Source organism: Vicugna pacos, chromosome 17 (genome assembly GCF_048564905.1).
Source record: "Vicugna pacos chromosome 17, VicPac4, whole genome shotgun sequence".
Taxonomy (NCBI): Eukaryota; Metazoa; Chordata; class Mammalia; order Artiodactyla; family Camelidae; genus Vicugna; species Vicugna pacos.
Window position 1 is genome coordinate 24,911,830 of NC_133003.1, and position 16,869 is coordinate 24,928,698.

Genomic DNA, 16,869 nt, shown 5'->3' on the forward strand with positions numbered 1-16,869 from the left:
CCTGGAGGGGTCCCCTGGCAGACCTTGCACTGCTTCCAGAGGTGTATGAGCCCCTTTCGGTGTGCTGTGGTCTTGAAGAGGGTGACCCGACCATTGGCAAGTTCTCAGCTTGAACACAGACTGCAGGCCAGGGTGCCAGGAGATGGCCACAGAGGCTGGCCCTGCACAGCGGCCCAGGTCTGTGTGTGTCCGTCTGTTGCGTTGTGGTCCTGAGTGTGCTTGTGGTGGCAGTGTGCTGTGTCGCTCCCTTGTTCCCATGGCTTTGTAGCAGAACCGGTGGCCCCGATGGCTGCTTGGTCTGCCTGTCCTCCAGCCTCTGCACAAGCTTCCTCGTCCTGGACGCAGCCAGCTAATACATGGCACCCTCCCTGTAGAGCAGCCTGGCGCTGCTCCTCCCCGCACCTGGGGCTGCAGGAGATGGTGCTCTGCAGGCCAGCCTTCTGTGAACTGTCGTCTAGGTGTGGACCTGGGCTGTGGCCATGGCAGACCCTAGGACTAGTAACCAGGGCTAGTAACTGTTCCCTGCAAGTGGGGGTATTTGAAAAGAAGGTCACTGGCCTCAATTATCCCAGCCTAGGACCATCCTGAACTCCTGGCCACACCCTACAACCCTGAGGCTGTAGGGACACATTTGGTTACATTCGAACAAGTGGTCAGGTCCCTGCTGTGTCCTTTGGAGAAACCTCCCCCTCCCACAATGGAATCAGGCAGGCGCACAGCCAGGACCCCGTGTTGTCTAACCTGTTCTGCCGTTTCCGTTGATCTAGGCGGGATTAAGGACACTGCACGACATTGGGCCAGAAATCCGGCGTGCTATATCATGTGATTTGCAAGATGACGAGCCAGAGGAAACAAAACGAGAAGAAGAAGAAGATGTATTCAAAGTAATTATTCCACGCCTAGCTACACACTGGCCACTTGGAAATAGTGGGGCAGGAGTCCAGTTTGGGCAGTTAACGATCTGCGAAAGAGCCTGGAGAATGCACACCAGCCCCAGGACCTAAAGGCCCTGGTGGCCCATACCCTCCCCAACCCAGCAGACCCTGCCCATTCACCAGCACCCCTTGGAGGGCCCGGCCTGCTCCTTCCCTGAGCTTGCTTGCTCCTCTGCCCTACACTGGCCACTTCAGAGGAGCTTGGCCACAACCACCAGCCTTTGTGTATGAGCATCCTGGGTCCTTCCAGCAGCTGCCGGCTCTCCCTCCGTCCTCTTCCCTGGGCCAGTTTTTTGATCTACCAGCCGGCCCTGTGCTTCCCAGACCCCCCAGCCCAGAGCCGGGCCTGCTGTCCAACCTCAACCACTGGGGCTGCCAACAGTGCTGCTGGGCAAGTCGGCTGACCCTGGAGCAGCTGGAAGAGCCCACTCGAGGGACAGCAGAGAGCTTGCCTCCCCAGCCTAGGAACCGGTAACCTTCCTCATTCCAGGGGGACCAGCTGCCACCCAGACAGTCACCCTGATCACTGAGGCACTCAGATTGTTTTACAGGGATCCTACGGAGCTTACCTAGAATTTGTTGTTCATGTAGAAAAAATTACCTAACATAGCTAGCCTGCATCAAATATTTGTTCAATTACCTGGTGTTGTCTCCCATTATTTTGCAGAGAAATGGTGCCCTGCTTGGAAACCATGTCAATCATGTTAATAGTGATAGAGATTCCCTTCAGCAGACCAATACCACCCACCGTCCCCTGCATGTCCAAAGGCCTTCAGTTCCACCTGCAAGTGATACTGAGAAACCGCTGTTTCCTCCAGCAGGAAATTCGGTGTGTCATAACCATCATAACCATAATTCCATAGGAAAGCAAGTTCCCAGCTCAACAAATGCCAATCTCAATAATGCCAATATGTCCAAAGCTGCCCCTGGAAAGCGGCCCAGCATTGGGAACCTTGAGCATGTGTCTGAAAATGGGCATCATTCCTCCCACAAGCATGGCCGTGAGCCTCAAAGAAGGTCCAGTATTAAAAGGTAACCTTGAAAATGTATTTGTACTTGGTAACACAGTGTTGGCCCAAGGGGGGGGTCTGTCTCCCTCGTGCTCTGGTACAGGCAGGAGATTCCCCGTGGGCACTTGCAGTAGGACCTGTGAGTGCGTCAAGGCACTGGCCCTGTGACGAGCCTGTAGGATAGCGGGCCTCCTGCCAGCCTGTATCCTGCTCTGTGAGATGCCCCTGAACACAGCAGCAGCTGCGAACTCTGCCCTCTCCAACTGTACTGCATACTCAGGGACAGGGACTGGCGAACTTTCTCGGTCAAGGGCCAGAGAGTAAACATTTTAGGGTTGGAGCATTGGACAGTTTCTGTCGTAGCTACTCAACTCGGCCGTCAGAGCAGGAGAGCAGCTGTAGATGCAAACACGTGGGTGCAGCTGTGTCCCAGTAAGACTTAATTTGTGGACACTGGCATGAGCTTCACATAGCCACACGTGGTGAAATATTTTTCTTCTTTTGATTTTGTTTCAGTTCTTTGAAAGTATAAAAACTGTAGCTTGTGAGCCATACCAAAACAGGTGACGGCCTACATTTGGCCCTTGAACCATAGTTTGCCGACCCTGCTCTGGGAAGTAGCTTGATAGCTGCTTTTTCAGTTTCGTTGGAAATATTTAACTTTTATCTTCTCCCTCCCTCCCATGGTATGCCTTTCCTGGATAGAACCCGCTATTATGAAACTTACATTAGGTATGTGCTCGTTGCCTGTTTATGTGTTAACGACCATGTGTTTTAAGTGTAACCATCTGGCCTCTCTGAATGCTGAGAGATGAGAAATTCCTGGGAGCCAACTAGCCTAGGGTAGGGTGTTACAGCCCCTAACTGTGGACTCAGCAAAGGTGATTGCTTCTTTGTAAGAAAAGGAGCTTTCAGATCCCTCTCTGCATAGACTCTGTTACCACCCAAGGACCGACACACCCCACAGGCTCGCCCCCCAGGCCTCATCACCGTGCTAGGAAAACCCACTGTGCACTTTTGGGGTGTCTAGTCTAGGCCTGTGGAGCTGAGCAGTCCTGCTGGTCTCTGCGGTCATCTCATGGGGGGCTTCATAAAAATGTGACGCCCACCTCCTGAAGACCAAGAGCCAGGCCTTGTCCTTTGTCTCTCGGGCAGCCCTCTAGCCTTGGGCAGTGCACCCACTCCACGTCTGTTGAACCCATTTGAATTTGGGATGGGATCGTCATTGTGTCGGGGCCAGGGAGGGTAGATCTCCTGGTTTAATTATCTCAAGTGATATTAGAAGTCACGTGAGCTGGAGGAGGGCAGGAGAGAGTGAAGAGCTTGGGGGAAGCGCAGTCCTTTCTTTGGAGAGTGGTGATGTCACAGAGTCTGGCTGGTTTTCCTGAGGACTGAAGCCAGGACAGCTGGGTTTTGGGGGACATGACAACAGTCGTGGGGCAGGGCAGTCTTTGAAAACTCAGTGGACATTATCCGGGTGCATCTCTCTCCCCTGGAACACTGTATTCAAAACTCCTATCCCTCTTTCTGGGTCAGATGTGGTGCCAAGTTTGGATCCTCTCTTTCCCAGGCTCTAAAGTCACATTGGGCCAGGTCAGGAGGACCAGAGTTCAGAGCAGGTGGCCTGGGCACCCATCGCTATAGGTTTCTAGGGTGGGTGCCCATCGCTATTGCCGAGGCCCGGCTATAGGAGCTGTCTGCCGCCTGCCCAGACGCTCAGGCCCTCTCTCCTACTGCAGGTCTGACTCAGGAGATGAGCAGTTCCCAACTATTTGCCGGGAAGATCCAGAGATACACGGCTACTTTAGGGACCCCCACTGCTTGGGGGAGCAGGAGTATTTTGGCTGCGAGGACTGCTACGAGGGCGACAGCTCGCCGACCGGGAGCAGGTGAGGGCCCTGTGGCGCGGGCTGCCATTAGGAGGCCTTGCCATCCCCCGTCCCTAGGGCTCCTGCGCTGTGCTCGGGACGGTCCTGGGAAGCGAAATGGGAGCACAGTCTCCAGGTGACCGCAGAGGTCGGGGCAGGAGAAAGAGGGCCGCAGAGAAGCAGAGTGGAGGCTGGTTTTTCAGGGCTGTTGACTCATTTCCACCAGGAGCCTATGCAGCTTTTAGCAAAGGTTCCAGAAATGAGAGCCTTTACTAAACCCTGGGGGCTCTGTCCACGTGGCAGCTCGTCCAGCCCAGAGCCTACTTCCTACTTCCGTCCCCTGGAGATGAGGGGACATGAGGACAGAGTGGCATCACTGAGCAGATGTGCCTCTCCAGGCTTCTGAGACAAGAACACATGAGGTTAAAGTGGGCCCTTTGCTCAGGACATGTAGCAGGCAGTGCAGGGGGACAAAGGCCACCAACCACCCTCTGCTCTGTAAACTGCATCTCACGGTGACCCGTGGCCCACAGTAGTGGGCGAGGTTCTATGGTGAGGTCACTCTGGCTTCTAAGATGTTAAACATTAGCCTCGTGTTCCAGGCCAGCCACAGCCTGACCTGCCCTCACCCTGCTCTCCCCCGCGTCCTCAGATAGGCCTCCCAGCGCCGCACTTCCGGAACTGCTGGTCCTGAGCTCATTCTGAGTTGCCTTCTTCAGAGCCTTCCTCACGTGCGACCAGCCCTCGGACTCCCTTCCCCCATCCCAGCTGGCCTCGTCCCACCCTCTCTTCAAGGGTCTGCTCCTCACTCCCATGACTGGAATCGAAAGGCCTCCCCCATGCCTAGAACTCACAGAGTCCACCCTGAGCCCCCTCTTCCAGCGCTGACCCCCGCCAACCTGCATTAGAAGTCCCTGCACCTGTGCTATTTAAGTGCATTTGGGGGAGTTGGAGGGCACAGTGCTTTCTGCATCCTCGCGTCCCAGTGCCCAGCCCAGCAGCTGGCTGAGGGCAGATGCTCCAGGAGGAAGTGAGTGGGTGATAGTCAAGCTTGCAGGGCGTCCGCAGTGCACATCTGCCCTGGGTCTGAGGCTGCCGCAGGGAGGGAAGCCACCGGCACCTCACTCGTCACAGGGCTGCCGTCCTGAACCTTCCTGTAACACCCCTTGCCCTCGATCTAGAATCTCCCATGGAGCTTGTTCTCAGCTAGTCCTACTATGTCCAAGGAAGTAGGGAGAGGACAGTGGGACTGTGCGAGCTGAGGGCAGCCTTGTTCACTACGTCCTCACATGCCCCTCGCTCTCTTCTGGCCTTTCCGACCACCAGGCAAAGCTACGGCTACGGCTGCGGCTACTACAACCGACACCCAGGCAGCAGCTTGGATTTCGAGCGGCCCCGAGGGTACCATCACCCGCAAGGCTTCTCGGAGGATGATGACTCGCCTGTTTGCTACGATTCCCGGAGGTCTCCAAGGAGACGCCTACTACCTCCCACTCCAACATGTGAGACCAGGTTTTTTGTTTGGCGGGGAAACCTCGCAGAGACCAATGTGCCTCTCCCCATGCCCTAGCCTGCGGGTGGTGATGCCACGTCAGGGGCCTTCAGTCCTTAAGACCAGTCCCCTGGTTGGAGGTCCTGTGGGCTCACCTTTCTTTCTCATCCATGTCACACGTGGCAGGCTGAACTGCTTCGACGCTGAGAACAGAGAAAGGTAGGGTGGGGCCCTACAGTTGGACAGCGTGTAGTGCCCGATGGGGGGCTCTCTGTGCACATCATCACTGCCTTTGACTGGGGATCTGCCCTGAGAGGTAGGCAAGATGTGCCCAATGGTGTAGACAGACTCGCTCCCTGGACTGGGTAACTGACCCTCAGAGGATGGAGGATGGGCCTGTACTCAGAATGGACCTGAGCCCAGGCCTGTCCTACCAAGTCCCAGGCCTCTGAGGAGCATCTGGGGATTCCTGGTATCCATCCCTCCTCCTTCCTCAGCTCTCTGGCTTCTTCTGTCTCATCTTTGCCTCTGTCTGCCAGTACGCTGTGCTCACAGTGTAGGTTTTGGCCTTGGTGATGACCTCTAGGGTAGGCGCTCCCATCCTGGAGCCAGGGAGTCCTGTCCCGCTGAGAAGGGGCAGGGGCTGGCTGCTGATCTTCTTGGGCAGGTGGCCCCCTGGCAGCGCCTAAGTGAGGAACTGGGGCCACGGAAGGAAATGCAGCAGCGGCCCCACCAGCTCCCGGCCGGGCACTTTGATTTGGGACATGTGGGCATTTTGATGATGGTGAAAGAATATCTGTTTCTGGTGATTCTAACGAATGAGGCATATTTAGGGGCAGGACTCTAATCAGTAACCAAAAATAGCCAAGACACGTCGGTTTTGAGTCTGCTGTCTACGTGCACAGTAACAAGTGTGGCTGGGTGGTGCCCAGGGCCTGTTCTCTCTCCAGCTGTCACAGCCTTGCTGGGGAGTGTAATCAGCCCCATTTCCATGGTTAATATTTAATTTCACAGCCCCCCAAACAAGCTGCTAAACAGAGCGGCTCTGGTCTCCATCAGTACGGGGATGACGCACTTGCAGGCAAGGCCGGGAGGAAGCCTCTGACCTCGTGACTTCCACTGCCCTCCTGAGACCTCCCTCTCTCCCTAGGGTTCACAGGCACTGCCTCCATGAAGCAAGGACTCTTGAGCTGGCAGCTGTGGCCACCCTCTTTGTAAAGGGGAATAAACTAAATGCATTTTATTTGCTTTGCTAGCCATCCATTCAGGCCTCAGGCAGGGAGAACATGGAACTCCTGTGTTCTGTGCTACAGGGGATTACTTCCGCTGTTAGAGATGGGTGTGCAGAGCACACAGGTTGATGGGTGCACGTGGATTCATTTCCAGAGCCGAAAGGCGCTATCTGAATGCGAGCGATGGTGGTTTTCCTCTCCTGGCTCGAGCCTCTGGCCCCGCCATCTGCTCCTATGAGGGCCTAGAGTTTGTGCTGACCGTGGTCAGGGGGGTCCTCCCCTCACAACACTTAAGTGCGGCCCTGCATGGTGCATGGAAGGAAGGCTGCCTGATGTGGAGAGCAGGTGTCTGTGTCCCATATGGGCAGCTGGACGAGGAGGCCCAGCAGGCCCCAAGGTGTATGTCGGGCCTGTGAGAAGAGACTGGTTGTCTGTCTGGTCCCTCCCCGTTGGGCAGTGGCTGGCAAGGGCTCAGCCTGGTCTTCGTGTTTGGAGCCAGGCCCTCACACAACCTGCTCCTGCAGCTTTTTGTACAGCCCCGGGCTTCCCCGGGGGCCCTCCCAGGCTGGCCCCTGCAGTTTTCCAGTGCAGGAATTAGGGGTGTCTGGAGTCCTGATAGGGCGAAGGCAGATTCAAGAAAGGAGTGTTGAGGTGACTCAGTGCTGCCTTGCAAGTGTCTGGAGAGGCTGCCGAGGCAGCTCTGCGGTGCCAGCGCCTGTGGAGATGTGTCCTGGGGAGGCCTCTGGCCTGTGCTTGCGGACTCAGAATTCAGACCCATCTCCCAGGCCTGGTGCCCTGTGAAGCCACGAGCTCCGGATCATCTTGTCATCCCTCAACCTGTTCTAAGCCTCTGTTAGAAGTGGCCATTAACAGGACAACCAACCACATTCTTTAAAGTTCGACGTTTCCTTTCTTGTTTGTTTTGTCTTTGGTGCTGGGGAAGCTGGGTCTTTCCCAACCAAAGAATGTGCTTATTACCTGAGTGGGTGACAGGGCAGGTGGCAAACAGAAATGTAAGTGCAGAGTCCCAGCAGGGTGCCGCACCTCCCACATACACTCAGGAGGCCTGGAAGGTGAGGACAGGGCCGTTTGCAAGTGGCTCTGGGATTCTAGAATGAGGTCATGTACTTGACCTGACATGCTGTGTCCCCACCTCATGCAGGGCCAGGGGCTTCAAGTCAGAACAGCTGCCCTCTGGCTGCCTCTAGTTCCTGCCCTGGAGAGCAAGTGCAGCAGGGATGAGAAATCAACTTGCACTTTTTGAAAACATAACCTCAGTTGGGCTTCTTCTCCCAAAGTTCTGAGACCTCACTGCCTAGTGCTTTCTCTCGGATATGGTGCTTGCTTCTTCCTGGGCTCCCTGCTGAACGTCCAGGGGGCTGCCCCGACCTAGAGCCCCGGGGCCCTGACAGAGCTTGTTTCACAATGGCATGGTGTGCTCTGATTTCTCAGCCCACCGGAGGTCCTCCTTCAACTTCGAGTGCCTGCGCCGGCAGAGCAGCCAGGAGGAGGTCCCGCCATCCCCCGCCCTCCCCCACCGCGCGGCCCTGCCTCTGCACCTGATGCAGCAACAGGTGAGCAGGCCCACCCGGCCCTGCCCCTACAGCCGACGGGCACCCTCTTCCCCTTGGCTCCCAGCGCCGGTGGGAAGTGGGGAACCTTCACATGCACTCTGGTTCAGTCCTATAACCCCGCCAAGTAGAAACAATCGTGAACCCTCTCCTATGGACGAGCAAACATCAGAGAGGGAAGGTGACATCCCTGAGCTCACACAGGAGGTGAGTGGCTGACTTGGCTTTTGAGTTCAGGGCCACCAGCTTCCACAGCTGGGGTCTTATCCTCAGTGCACACCTTTCCTCGGCACTGAAGGCAGGGCCTGGGACAACCCACGCCCCGGGGAGTGGCAGCCACTTGACTGACCCTGAACAGTCAGTGCTGCCCTTTGTTTGCTCTGAGAGGTTGTCCCGTCACTTATGGAGCCCTCTGGGGCCAGGCCCTGGGGTCACGAGGGTGGATGAGCCTCCAACCTGCCTGCAAGGGGGGTGTGGTCCAGGGAGACAGACCTGTCCAGTGAGGGCGGCCAGACAGGAAGGAGCCTACTCTCCGGGGCTTTGCCTCCAGGACAAGAATGTGGTACTTTTTCTTCCTGAGAAGAGCACATGAGAGATGCTGTCCTCTCAGGTCTGTGGGTCTGGGGACAGGTGGGAGCACACACCGTACAGTGAGCGTACAGGGCCAGCCTTCCCGGCGAGCTTCCTACCCTAAGCGTCCTGAACACATGAACACCAACTGCCATTTCAGAGTCTCTGTTCAGGTTTCTCTGCCAGCCTTTTCCTTTTCTGCCTTCCATTTTTATGTTAACTTTCGTGTCCTGCTTTGTCATGGATGGAGGACAAACGTTGGGAAGGCCCAGGCCCTCAAACGCCACATCCCCCACAGGCATGGAGGTCTATCCCGGCGGGCTTGCGGGTGACAGTGCCCTTCCTCTGCTGCCCACCCTGCCTCTCTCCAGCCATACTGGCTTCTGATTTGGCTACAGGCCTGGCTGTTCACAGGACTAGGCCTCAGTGTGCCCCTCTGCAGAGTGGGACACCAAGGCGGACCTGCGTGGTACCGCTGTGGGTAGGAGAAGCAGGTTTGTACTTGGTGCTTCAGAACAAAGTGCTGGCCGTGGGATGCGTTGCCCTTAGGAGAACCAGCCTGTTTCCCTATGAGCGCTGGGCGCTGTCAGTTTGCCCTGAGTGTACTTCCCTGTTCAAATCCAGAGTGAACTGGGTGGCATGTTCATACCCCACGGCTGGTGTGTCTTCCCTGAGCCATCTTTGTTATGAAACAATTTCACAAATTAGCAACTGATTCCTACTTGGGAAGTCATAGGAAACATGTAGACTTGGGGAAAAAGAATTCCCAGTTTGTGAGAAAGCCAAGTGTTTACGGCCAGCGCTCTGAATTAGTGTGCTCCTGTCCTTCCGAAGCCCTGTGAAACAGCGCCTCGTGCCTGGCCTGTTCTCGGGGGACCTAAGGCTGGGACTGCTGAGGACCTCTGGTCTCCCCACTTCCTCTTTCTCCTCAGATCATGGCAGTTGCTGGCCTAGATTCCAGTAAAGCCCAGAAGTACTCGCCGAGCCACTCCACCCGGTCGTGGGCCACCCCTCCAGCGACCCCATCGTATCGGGACTGGACGCCATGCTACACCCCCCTGATCCAGGTCGAGCGGCCAGAGGCCCTGGACCAGGTCAACGGCAGCCTGCCGTCCCTGCACCGCAGCTCGTGGTACACGGACGAGCCTGCCATCTCCTATCGGACCTTCACACCAGCCAGCCTGACCGTCCCCAGCAGCTTCCACAGCAAAAACAGTGACAAGCAGAGGAGCGCAGACAGCTTGGTGGAGGCAGTGAGTTGGCCACAGGAGGGCGCAAGTGGGGAGAACCACGCACAGCAGGAGCGGGTGTGGGTTCTGAGGGTGGACGGGCTCAGAGTCACCCTGCCTGGCTTTTGAACCTAGACACCGTCTACTCCTTAGCAGCAAGGATGGTAATTAAAGGATGAATATAGAAACACCACCCCTGCTGGGTTTCATCAGTTAGCTATGCCTAGGATTGTGTGTGCTGTTCCTGCAGATACAACTAGTTTATACTGAAGTACTTGCCCCCCATGCATTTCACTCTTGTTGGGCCACGTGCAGTTTTTGAACTCCTTTAGGTTTTCAAAGCCATTTACCCTCACCCTGTTATCATGTATGGGGTCACGTATCGGGGACGGGCTGAGTCCCAAAAGCATGTCATGCAGTCGGTGCTTCAGGTGGTTTTCCTGTCATTTTCCATTCACACCACTGATCCTCTTTCCTGTCTAGGTCCTGATATCTGAAGGCTTAGGACGATATGCGAGGGACCCAAAATTCGTGTCAGCAACAAAACACGAAATTGCCGATGCCTGTGACCTGACCATTGACGAGATGGAGAGTGCGGCCAGCACCCTGCTGAACGGGAACGTGCATCCCCGGGCCAACGGGGACGTGGGCCCTGTCTCACACCGGCAGGACTATGAGCTCCAGGACTTCGGGCCGGGCTACAGCGACGAGGAGCCAGACCCTGGGAGGGACGAGGAGGACCTGGCAGATGAAATGATTTGCATCACCACCCTGTAACCTCCAGGGAGGGGCAGACTGGCTCTGGCCTCAGGTGGGATGCCAGAGGGCCAGGGGAAAAGTGCCTCTGTAGTTAGGAAGATTTAGGCACTAGTGTGGAGTCCCTATTCAATTAGACGTTCGTATAAGTGATGTCATGCCTCAAGGAAGCCATAAACCTGGTAGGGAACAGCCGTGTCCATGTGCTCAGCCCCAGCCCAGCTGCAGGCAAGAGCAGGTCCAGCCCTCCCGGAGAGGAACAGCGAGAAGGCCGGACAAGCCTGCCCGCTTGTGCTGGTCCGGAGCGCACACCGGCCACCCGCAGGCACGGGGAAGGCGGGGAGAAGGTTTAAGGTGATGACGATCACCATACCTGTGTCATTACCTCAGCTGTCAGTCTAGCATATCAGACGTTCACTGGGCCCAGCATATCCATTTTTAAACTCTTTCCCCCCAAACACACTGCTTCCTGGTTCCCGTGCAGCTGTTCTGAAATACAGTGTGTAATCAGGACCCACCTACCAGCCGCCGTCCTGAGGGGGAGCAGGACCCTGTCGACAGGGTTTTCTGTGACGTGAGGCCAGTTTACAGGAGAGAGCATCACTCTGACGGTCAGTCTCTGACTGTCGGGGTAAGAGCAGCTGTAAACTGGAATAATAATGCACTCGCAACCAGGTAAACTTAGATACGCTAGTTTGTTTAAAAATTATAGATTTACTGTACATGACTTGTAATATACTATAATTTGTACTTGTAAAGAGATGGTCTATATTTTGTAATTATTGTACCGTATTTGAAATGCAGCAATATTCCTGGGTCCTAATAATTGTAGTTTCCCACTGAAATCTAGAAACTATTAGTATTTTTACTCGGGCTATACAGAAGTAGAAGAAATAGAGCCAATTCTCATTTATTCAGTGAAAATCTTTTGGGGGTAAAATTTTAAGTTTAAAAGAACTTGACACTACAGAGATTTTTTCTAAAATATTTTGAGTCACTATAAATCTGTCTTTACACACGAGATACCAGATGACTATCTGCAGTCTTTTCTGTGGGCCAGGGTTCTGTGATTTGATATTGTACCTTCCGATCCACCATGGGTTGCAGCTGTCTTTTGTTTTACTTTAATACCCCTCCAATGAGTTCACTGCAGAGTAGGTCGAGCTGGCTCCTCTGACCCTGGGGCATCACAGCCGTGGTCTTCTCAGCTGCCCCCCACAGGACCTTTTTGCCTTTCCGGTGCAGAAATAATCTCACAGGTGAATGAACTCTCTCTGCTGTTGTCCCCCGGGGACTGGTGAGGCTGCTTGCTTGTCTTAGGAAACATGGAGTCCTGGGGCAGGGGGCCGAGGGGGCCAAGTGCTGATCTCCAGGCCCAGATGTCGGGGTCTGTACGAATCATATTGTTGCCTTTTTTACGAAACACTGCTGTACTGTGTGTTCTCTTTGAGGGCTTTTATATGCAACTGAACGAGGGCTGACATTTTCATTAGAATGCACTCACTCTCCAGTTGGACTTCCTGATGAAAACTCACTTTTGGATCATGAGACCCATCGAGGTTTCCTTTTCTGTTCACAGAATTATGCCGACTTTGTCAAGTTAGTGACCTTGGCGGGATTCCCTGCAGTCAAAAAGACTGGTAGCAATTTTTGGTTTGAAATTTTTAATTATATCATCTATTAATGTTTTTTTGGGGGGGGGTTGGTTTTGTAAATAACACTTTGTTATGAAGACCTTACAAACCTCTTCTTAAGACATTCTTACTCCAGATCCAGGCAAAAACACTTCAAGGTTTGTAAATGACTATTTCCTGACGTAAATTCTTTTTTATTAAAATGTAAAATCAAACTGTGTAATAATTTTATTGTATTTGGGAGCTCTCCTTGCAAAGAGCTGGTGTTCGTCAGTGAAAGCTTCAAAAGGGGCAGGTACTCTGAGGACAAGTCTGTAATTATGTAGATTTTTTCTTATCCTCACAGCTCCTTGGATGCCAACGTTAACTTAACACCAGCTGCAGGTAGCACTGTTTCTCCTAAAGGGCTAACTCACTGACACTGTCATCTCGGACTCTGTCTCTCCACCGGGTACTGGTTGACTGTGTGGCTTACTGTCATCCGTCCACGACTGCCCTGCCCGGACGCACTTCTTGGCACAGGTGATGACCTTTCCTAGTCAGCACTTAAAACCTGGCATTTTTACAGGCTGCACCACTCCTCATGTCTGTCAGCTAACATTAAATTTTCCTTTGTGAGAAAAACTTGAAGTTGCAGAGCATGGTTTTTACCTTTTAGGAGTTTTAAGATTAAATGTCTCTCCTCTTTGGTTCCTCTCCCCACCCCTAAAAAGTCATTTTGTCATGTCCCCAGGAATAGTACATTGTTTTTTTCCATCTTGTGTTTTCTGTGATAGCATAAGATGGAAATGGCAGCTCTAACTACTGACACGCAAGAACTTCATTAACAGCTGTCTCCGTGATTTCCATCAGACAGCCGAGCCAGAAGGCACCTCCCAGCTCCACCCTGAAATGTTTCAGAATCGGGCCAAGGCTGGGAGGGGTGCATTGCAAAGGCCCCAGAAGCTTCTCGGTGTACAGAGTGGGCTTCAGCTGCCCAGCGAACCTACTTTATGGCTGATCCTGCACTTAGGAGAGAAACCAGAGCAGTTAATGTCATACTGTTTGTTTTTCAGTCCTAAGTAAGTGTCTTTGCCTGTCTTCCTCAAAGGTTTTCATTGTGAGGCTGTGTGGTCAGTTTGTTCTGAAAACTGGTTAGTGTCACAGAGTTCCAGTTCCTTTATTAGCCTCCCTAGACGCAGACTCCTGCTGTGCCTTCACCTGTTGAAAAAGTTTTAATTTCTCTAAAATGATACTCCTTTCCTACTGGGACTAGGAGGCAGGTGAGAAAGAGGAGCAGACCTGGGGCCTTTGCTTCCAGCAGGGAAACAACAGTGTTAAGTGGCCTTGAGGGCGCCCCGCGGGGCCGGGGGCAGGAGCTCCCCTGGGAGACTGCCCGGGTCTCAGTTCAGGGCCAGTGGGGAAGGCTGTGTGCTTTTCTCTGGCTTTTAAGAGAAAAGCTCCTACTATGAGATCTGATGTTCAGCTGTTCAGTGGAAATAAGAAACAACCTTTGGGCAGAAGACCATGGTTTGGATGGAGAGGAGACTCTATTTGAATTTATGGACAATTCCTGAGCCTGCACTGGAAACAGAAGGGCCGCACATGAAGGCACCAGAGCCCCGCTTCGGGACCTGCCATTTCCTGGTCACCTGCAGGTAGGCTGCTCCTTTGCCCCTTTTTCCAACCACGAATGACCTGTTGAGGCTGCAGCTTAAACACTGGCTTCTTCACGTGGGTCCGTGTTCCTCAAAGCCTGGGCACAGCTTTCTGTTAGGCTTTTTCAACCATTTTTTTTAATGTACATTTTTCCTTAAATGTACATTTTTCCATGTTGAGGGTCTTGCAAGCTTGCAGCTAAGGGGCTTACCTGACAGTCTCCCCGGTTCCTCGAGAGGCTGAGTGCCGGCTGGTCTCTGTGCCCTTGGGCCTCTTGACTGTGGTCATCCTCCGTCTCTGGCTTCCTCAGCCAACGACCCTCCCTTCTGAGGTGGAAGGTTCCCTCGTGGTAGTGGGACTTTCAGACACCCCATTGCTGGGACACTGCTCCTCTCTGCCCAGATGGCCACAGCACTCACCTGTCAGGGCTCGAGTGAGGAACCACTTGTGGTCACAATATTCTGTCCGCGGTCTGAACCCCAACAGCAGTTTTCCTGTGGGGTGCCGGGTCTCTGACACTCATGGTCTCCTGTGAAAGGTATTTCTGTGTGTGGCGGTGCCGTGGGCTCATGCGGAACAAGGCCTGGGAAGCAGGCGGGGGAGCGGGGCCTGCATGTCCCTCCGACCGTACAGGCTCCTTGTGGTATGTCACCATCTACCAAGTCAGCCACTGTGTCAGAGGCTGGGCCCGGCCTGGCACGCAGAGGTGGCAGAATGAATGACCAGCACCAGAGATCAGCAGTCACGGTCAGGCCTGGGACCCCCCCCCACACACACACACACATACCCCTAAGGTGTCACTTCGTGGCCCTCAGAGTGGTGGGCTGGCACCTGCACTCCTGCTGCTCCTTAATCCCTGCAGGAGGCTCCAAGACCCAACAGATGCCTGTGGGGCAGGTGGAGACGTCTCTAGGAGAAAGAAGGCTCTTGGCAGATTTAAAATTTTCTTTCTTGACCCTCCCTTGGAACAGAAAATAAAGATACAGTTCAGATTAAACAAGAATTCCTTACACATTTTTAAAGGAAGCAAGGTGTGACAGTTTTCTTCTTTCCACTTTTCTGGAATCTTTCTCAGAAACATAAATTGCAGCTGTCAGGCCTCCAAGCCACCTCAGTCCACTGTGATCTGGGTGAAGCCTGGAATGTTCCACTTTCCTCCCTTCCTGATTCTGGGCCCAGCACGACAGGTTGGACTAAAACTGCAATTATCTTTCCTGCCACAGACTGGGTATCGCCAGAAAAATCAATCCAAAGTGTTTTCAAGTTTTCATTACCTTGTAACAACAGTACGGATAAGGCATCTCAGTTCAAAAATAAGTTACAGAATTGCATTGCTGAATTATAAATTTAAAGATCAGAGAGCTGTTTTAAATGCTACTTTGTATTTGTTTTCCCCCTAACCTCAAATCTTCACCAATTTATTTTTCTTTCACTCAGTTGTGTTTTTTACAGGATCAGGATCACAGTTTCACTTGACTGCTTCTTCCATCAGTCTGGCTCCCGCCTGGCCCATGGACGTGGGGAGGATGAGAACTAGCCAGCCCTGGCCGCTGCGGAGCCGCTCCGCTCCCCAGGCTGAGGGAGGCCTCCTCTCAGCCTCGCAGGTCTGCATGGAGCGGGGCCAGGGATGCAGGTTTGCTCTGGGTTTCTAGGTTTCCTGGCAACAGGAGAATCTTTAAAAATGCTAAATCATGAAACCTATGGTAGTGAAGAAGCCTTCCAGACTCGTTTCCTGGAACAAGGTCCGGAACTCCTCTCATCGGGCGGATGACGTTAATAAGAACCGAGCATCAAGACGCGGGTGGCAAGCCCTTCAGCAGGACCTGCCTGAGCACGGGTTCCTGCCTCGCTGTGGGACTGAAGCCAGGAAGTGGCAGAGGGAGGAGCAGCCTGTGTCTCCCAGCAGGCAGCTTTTCCTTCTGGACGGGGATGCTGGAGGCTGTGCCCATTGCGGCTGCACTTCCAGTTTTCAGCCAGGAGGACGCCCCAGCCTCCGTGCCAGCACCCTGCTCTTTGAGGAGCTTGCCTCCAGCAAGAACCACCTTCTTCAAGTCCTCCTGGGCCAAGGGAGGCAGCAGGCAGGACGCTGGGTTGGAGAGCACCATGGAATAGAAGGCAAGGACCTGGTAGGAGTTAACCCTTCTCCACCAGACCCCCCTCCCCTCTGCTGTCCCACCAGAAGGCAGGGAAGAGGGACCCCAACCAGAACGCTGGCCTTCCCCAGTGGGCCCACAGGGACATGCTGGGAAGAAGGAACCTGATTCACTGTCCAGTACTGGTCTCATTTCTTAAGAAATTACCCAGTTCTCAGCCACTGAATCATGACATGCTAGAGAAGTTCAGGGAAGAGTATTTGAAGCAAGGGCTGTGCTGGGCCTTCTCAGGCAGAGATAGCCTCAACGCTGGGTGGCCAGGGTCCTGGGCTTGTAGACGGGGACATTCTCGTCCCAGAGTGCCGGCCGCCCCCTAATGATGTCAGCTGCCTTCTCTGCGATCATGATGGTGGGGGCGTTCAGGTTGCCACTGACCACACTGGGCATGATGGAGGCATCGACCACCCGGAGGTTTTCCACCCCGAGCACCCTGGTCTGTGGGTCCACCACTGCACTGGGGTCAGAGGGCTGGCCCATCTTGCAGGTGCATGCCGGGTGGTAGGCGCTGTCTGCTTTTGCTCGCACGAAAGCGTCTATCTCTGTATCTGACTGGATGTGGCTTCCTGGCTGGAGTTCCTGCCCCCGGAATGGTGCCAGGGCTTTCTGTGCAAAAATTTCCCTAGTTAGCCTCACACACCGCCGGAAGTCATCAATGTCAGCTTCTGTCAAGAAGAAACAGGTGAGATGCCTCCTCTTACCATGCTGGCTTTGTAGGAAGGTTCTCTAGGTGAAGAGGCTCAGTAAGCTGCCTGAGACGACACTTCATGGGCACAGAGGTCCG

At 54.0% G+C, this 16,869-nt stretch overlaps 2 protein-coding genes across 3 annotated transcripts in view; one reads left to right on the forward strand and one right to left on the reverse strand.

The window, feature by feature from the left end:
* CACNA1D (calcium voltage-gated channel subunit alpha1 D) overlaps positions 1-12,512 on the forward strand; it is a 296,274-nt gene extending 283,762 nt beyond the window's left edge. Inside the window, exons 42-48 of the mRNA XM_072941507.1 lie at positions 768-884; positions 1,603-1,967; positions 3,685-3,834; positions 5,140-5,315; positions 7,990-8,111; positions 9,611-9,931; positions 10,391-12,512. Of these exons, the coding sequence (XP_072797608.1) occupies positions 768-884; positions 1,603-1,967; positions 3,685-3,834; positions 5,140-5,315; positions 7,990-8,111; positions 9,611-9,931; positions 10,391-10,684 (1,545 nt within the window). The 3' untranslated portion in view covers positions 10,685-12,512. The remainder of the gene's footprint in view (positions 1-767; positions 885-1,602; positions 1,968-3,684; positions 3,835-5,139; positions 5,316-7,989; positions 8,112-9,610; positions 9,932-10,390) is intronic.
* The window catches only part of CHDH (choline dehydrogenase), a 54,389-nt gene continuing 49,077 nt past the window's right edge, over positions 11,558-16,869 (reverse strand). For both annotated transcript variants that reach the window (XM_072941500.1, XM_072941501.1), the window contains one exon: positions 11,558-16,750. In XM_072941500.1, coding sequence (XP_072797601.1) covers positions 16,332-16,750 — 419 coding nt within the window. In that variant the 3' untranslated portion in view covers positions 11,558-16,331. The remainder of the gene's footprint in view (positions 16,751-16,869) is intronic.